A 5,428-nucleotide genomic window follows, 5' to 3' on the forward strand; every position below is an offset into this window, starting at 1 on the left:
GTATTTTACTGAATTAGCCCTGCAAGGGCAGTTATATTGACGTGTTTGAAAACTGTAAGAGTAAAGTGGAATGTGATTAATGACCGTGCCTTGTGGCTGCAGGGCCCACCAGGTTCATTTGACTTCTTACTGCTGATGATGGCAGACATCAGGAATGACATCGCTGAGCTGCAAGAGAGAGTGTTCGGACACAGGACTCATTCATCAACAGAGGAGTTTCCATTACCTCAGGAATTTACAAACTATCATGACACAGTGGATTTTGGATCTGGAGAAGACTACAAACCGCGGACATCACCCAGAGACTCCAGGATACAGAAGGCAGCCCATCCTTAGCTATGCCTACTGACAAATAGACCCCCCTTTAGAGTTCTTCACTATAAAAATGCACTGACAATGTAAAATATATATATATATTATTTCTCAGTTTTCTCTTTGCTTTTCCCCAATCATGCTGCCTGTACTGTAACTTTCCCAGTTCATGGTGGCCTCCTTGCAGTAATTCCATACCGTCAAGCCTGCACCGTGCATTGTATCTAGACTATCAGGAAAACCTTCTCAGTGTATTGGGCTAGCAGGATTAAGGCATACACTAGTTAATGGGGCAGACCACAGCATCTCATCTGCCTACCCTTGGTTCTGTGTCCAAATGACCCAGTACCTAGATTTTGCAGGGGTAGGGGAGTAGCTGAACATCATCCCTGAAAGACATCAGAAATGGAAACCTAGGTACACGGTTACTTTATACATGTAAATGAATTATACCACTGAACTCAAGTCTCCAGGTAGTGTCCCCGGGTTTAGGAGAGTGTGAAAAGTGGATCTCTGTTTCACAGCAGAGGTCAGCTTTATGTGAATTGTCTCCTTCTTTATGCCCCACTTTGGCACAAAACATGATGAAGCAATGATATAAAGATACTGCTTGTTGATCTAGAAATGATTTGAGGGGATCTAGTGACCTTCTAAAAGGCATTCACAGAACTGGAACGCAGGAGTTACAGTGTATTTGGCTGGGTATAGGAGGAGTGGTAGGTGCAGGAGTGCACATGATGAAACATTTCAAGTGGTACGAGCATAGCTAAGTTGAGGTACTGCACATGGGATCCTGTACTTCTGAAGAGGGATAAAAGGGAGTACCCTTGTTTTTTACACTGGAAAATTGGATGCACAAAGTTAGACCATACCTCATGAATGATGTATGTTAACTTCTTTTTTTTTTCTTTTTTTTTCTTTTTTTTTCTTTTTTTTTTTTTCTTGGATTTCCACAGCTGCTGAGGACTTTGCCATGCTTAGAAGATAAAGGAGAATATTAAGCACAAAACTGCAGTGTTGTATCTGTGTAGCTGCTGTTTCTACCATATGTTTAGTACTGGGTTCTATCCATGTTACAAATGCAAAGAAAACCTTATTTTGCCATGTTCTCCATGGCTTGCATGTTCTAGTAAAATAAATACTAGTAAAAATATAAGCAGGCCCTTTTTGGATAATATGGAAAGGTTTGGATCCCTTTCCATATTCTCTGGGCCAAAAGATAGTTGGTGTAATCCCTACCACACCAGAGCAGGTCATGTTGTATAAACAGCTGGCTGTCTAGACCTTTTATATCTTTTGTATATTATCTTAAGGGGATATGTTAATTCTTGTAATTGTTTCCCAACTCCTCACTATCAGTATGCCACAAGCAAGGGCATTAGCTTTAAGAACACTAATGTTCTTTATTCCTCTTCACGTTACACATACATCAGTATTTACAAAGCAATGACTAAGTCACTGGTAAAGCTTAGAAAAAATGATAGTGCTCTCACCCTATGATCTTTGGGCTTCTCCTCTGGAAGGAGCTCACCGAGCAGCTACAGATCCAAGTAATCTTGTGAATGAGGTAAAGGGGAAATCAGTGAGACTTGGGGAAGGAACTTGTGGCCAAAGGAAGGATGGTTTTATACAGAGCAGACCAAAAAGGAAAAAAAAAAAATCTCTAAGGCAGCAATCTGAGGCATGTATGTGTTATTTTCTTAATTTTAAACAGGCAACTATGTATAAACAATATAGTTCATGAATATGCAATAAGTACATTTGTCAAATTATGTATTTGTAATCCTTGCAAATTATGTAACTCTTGGCTGCGTTTACCACCACCACCCATGACCTGCTGAATCAGGTTGATTTCCACAACAGAACTAGCAGCTGCAGTTATCTGGACCATCAGACACTAAATAATAAGTTAAACAACTCGCTTCCTACATACGGACTGCATTTTATTGCCCTGTGCCCACAGGGAAAATGTGTTCTAAAAAAGGCACTTACTTGCGTTCTAAACTCTGCTTTTCCACAAGTACCAAATGAGAAGTTTCTACATTGAAAGCTTGACCATTGAATTCAGGGGAAGGCAACAATATCCTGCTTTGCATAAGTATTTAGGGAACTTCTTAGAGTGGATCAGAAAAGTAGATAAAATACATGCCTCACTCTGAGTGCAGGAAGCTGTCCTACAGACTTGCAAACATAAAATAGGGTGCATTTTTACATGCCTGTTTGAATGATGAGCTCAATAACTTCCCTTTCTGGAGTCTGCAAGTTTTTTCACAGCCCAGAGCTGTTTTTGTTTTTGTTTTCCAGCAGACATGTTTCCTCCATAAAAAGGTGAAGGAAAGAGCTCCTTGAATTTGTCCTTGTGCTTCACACTCCTCTTTCCACAGACTCCTTGCCCCAAAGTGCTGTTGGCTGAGTCCCGGCAGCGGTGAGAGGACAACATGGTAAGGCCAAATCCACCCCACAAGACACAGGAATTCCTCCAGCAGGGAGAGCCCCTCTGAGCACAGCTATCTGGGAATGTTCAGCCTTCTGTCTGCATCCGGCTAAGATCTTTGTGTAGACTTTTATAATTTTATTTCTCATTAATTGTATGATAGCTTTCATAACATATTGTATCAGAAACATTTCACTACAATTTCTAGAGAAATACACACAGACATTCAGATAGAAAAAAATTATGATTTCTTCAGCATACCCAAAGTTTTATAAAGCCAGACCAGAGGAGTCGTTTCCAATTTTGAGCCTGGTTACCAGAGAGAGGGAAGTCATTACCTTGTAAATTATTTATTACTCTGTGGCTCCAAAAATAACTACCCAAGAATCCAAAATAAGAATGTAGAAACATCTACATGTCTAGTCTTTACTAGGCTCATGCACATGACAACTTTTTTTCATATAAATACTATGTATAATTTTATTAGAAAGAAATATTATTTTGATGTTAAGACATCAAGTTATAAGCAGAAGGATAATAAAGAGTTTGTTATTTTATTAATATTGGAAATATATTTAATGGAAACATTTGCAAGAGTGTGTAGTGATGGGAAAATACTGGTTGTTAATAAGTTTAACAGAATCATAAAGCTTGGAAAATGTTCTTTCAACACTGTGCCAGGTACATACAGGATTAGTCTTTCTTGCAAAGCTGAAATACTGACACGCAGAAATTGCTATATGGTCAGGGTAAACCAGGAAAAGGATTGGAAAAGTGATTGTAAATGGAATTACAATAATCCCTGGAGTTATTGTTGGCATCACAGCTTGAGTAACGTTCTTCCGAGAAGTATTTCAGAGTTAATATGTTAAGCCCCAGAGAAGCAACAAAAGATGAGGTGGGGTCCAAGAATTTGTTAATTTCACATTAAAATCCGTATGTTTGTTCCTATTACACATTCCAATAACCATACAGGCCATTTTATTTATATATGAAATACTAAAATATGTATAAAATGATTGTGATTTTATGATGTATTCGTAACAACAAAGCTATTTTTTCTTATGCTGTTGGTAGTTGCTTTTGTTACACATCCTTTCGCTTGCGGACGAAAACGTTGGGTGGAAGAAATGAGTGGGAGGAATTATGAAGCTGCAGTTTAGGATCTGTTTTGGAGCTGGCCTGTAGAGCCGGCCACGATCAGGGATAAGGGGGCATGAGGTACTGCAGGATAGGGTGGGTTTGTGTGTGTGGAAATGGGGAAAAAGCGGGATAAACGTGGGGGCTGTGCACGGTCTCTGCCTCCCAGCTCGGTCCTGTGAGGGCCGCGGGCGCCGCCAAGCGGAGCAGGCAACGCGGCCGCTCCCCTTCCTCCCCTCAGAGCCCACCCCCGCGGGCTGGGACGGGAGGCGGCGCCCCCGTTGCCTCACAGGCGGCGACGGAAAATGGCGGCGGGGGGCGGCGCGGAACTACAACTCCCGGCATGCCTCGCGCGGCCTTCCCCCCCGCCCCCATAGGGACGCCATTACCGCTTTAGGCGCGCACCGCTAACCCGTCACAGGGGCGCGACGGCGAGGCGGGCGGGATGCGGCTGTCGGTGGCGGCGGCGATCTCTCACGGGCGCCTGTACCGGCGCCTGGGGTCGGGCCCCCGGTCCCGCGTCGACCTGCTGCGCAACCTGGTGACGGCGCTGGTGCGGCACGAGCGGCTCGAGGCGCCCTGGGCGCGCGCCGACGAGATGCGGGGCTACGCCGAGCGGGTGAGGGGGCGGGACGGGGCTGGGGGGGCACACACCGGGCGTTACCGGGCGATAACGGGCGCTGCTTCCCCTCAGCTCATCGACTACGCCAAGCGGGGGGACACTGACGAGCGAGCCATGCGCATGGCGAATTTCTGGCTGACGGTAGGCACCCCCCTTCATCCCCTTCCCCCCCGTTCCCCTCATCCTCTTCGTGTCCCCCCCGGTCCCTTCTGTGTCCCCCCCCAGTCCCAGAGCTGAACGTGCCTCCCCGCAGGAGAAGGACCTCATCCACAAGCTGTTCAAGGTGCTGGCGCCCCGCTTCCAGCCTCACCCCGGCAGCTACACCCGCCTGCTGCAGATCCCCAGCCGGGACGGCACGGACCGCGCCAAGATGGCAGTCATCGAGCTGAAGGGGAACCCCTACCCGCCGCTCATCCGCCCGCGCCGCGACAGCGAGAAGACGCTGCTCAACCAGCTGCTGAAGGGGTACAGGGAGGACAGCCGGCGGGAGGCAGCCCCGCGGCTGCCCGAGGGCACGCCGCTGTAGGCAGCCCCCTGTGCCCCAAGGGGCATCCCACAGATTTACGGGGATGGGGTTTGCCATAAGCTGCCCGCGCACCGTGCAGTGGGTTTGCCCTCTGGGAGGAGATGCCTCAGTGCTCTTCTGAAGCACGGGATCAAAAGATGTCCCAAGAGGTCGCAGGGCTTATTCCTAGCCTTAAATTGTCACAACAGCAGCACAAGCTCGAGGTTTACTTGCCCCTTCCTGTGCTTGCATACTCAGCAAGAGAAGGAAATCAAGCTGGGAGCCCTAATGATTGATATTCGCTGTGTAAATAAACTATTTAGAAAGTGAGTTTGCTTTTATTTGAATTATATTCCTCTGCACATGCATTAATCTTCCCCCAAAACTGAGTTTATTACATCTTCTGGTCCTACAC

General features: G+C 46.1%; 2 protein-coding genes across 3 annotated transcripts in view; both read left to right on the top strand.

The window, feature by feature from the left end:
- The window catches only part of CCBE1 (collagen and calcium binding EGF domains 1), a 95,855-nt gene extending 92,044 nt beyond the window's left edge, over nucleotides 1-3,811 (top strand). For both annotated transcript variants that reach the window (XM_083817819.1, XM_083817818.1), the window contains exon 11: nucleotides 103-3,811. In XM_083817819.1, the coding sequence (XP_083673945.1) occupies nucleotides 103-122 (20 nt within the window). In that variant the 3' untranslated portion in view covers nucleotides 123-3,811. The remainder of the gene's footprint in view (nucleotides 1-102) is intronic.
- Nucleotides 3,812-4,280: 469 nt separating this feature from the next.
- On the top strand, nucleotides 4,281-5,343 carry MRPL17 (mitochondrial ribosomal protein L17). The gene is made up of 3 exons (XM_083817824.1): nucleotides 4,281-4,505; nucleotides 4,581-4,649; nucleotides 4,762-5,343. Exons 1-3 carry the CDS (start codon nucleotides 4,332-4,334, stop codon nucleotides 5,032-5,034), a joined length of 516 nt encoding a protein of 171 aa, XP_083673950.1. The 5' UTR covers nucleotides 4,281-4,331; the 3' UTR covers nucleotides 5,035-5,343.
- The last annotated feature ends 85 nt before the right edge of the window (nucleotides 5,344-5,428 follow it).

Source organism: Anser anser, assembly GCF_964211835.1.
Source record: "Anser anser genome assembly, chromosome: Z".
NCBI lineage: Eukaryota > Metazoa > Chordata > Aves > Anseriformes > Anatidae > Anser > Anser anser.

What these genes read in the sequence shown, in the direction of transcription:
- MRPL17 (XM_083817824.1), top strand. Translation starts at nt 4,332, where the DNA reads ATGCGGCTGTCGGTGGCGGCGGCGATCTCTCACGGGCGCCTGTACCGG. An exon ending in TGCGGGGCTACGCCGAGCGG is followed by an intron (nt 4,506 to 4,580) that starts GTGAGGGGGCGG and finishes GCTTCCCCTCAG; the next exon opens with CTCATCGACTACGCCAAGCG. An exon ending in TGGCGAATTTCTGGCTGACG is followed by an intron (nt 4,650 to 4,761) that starts GTAGGCACCCCC and finishes GCCTCCCCGCAG; the next exon opens with GAGAAGGACCTCATCCACAA.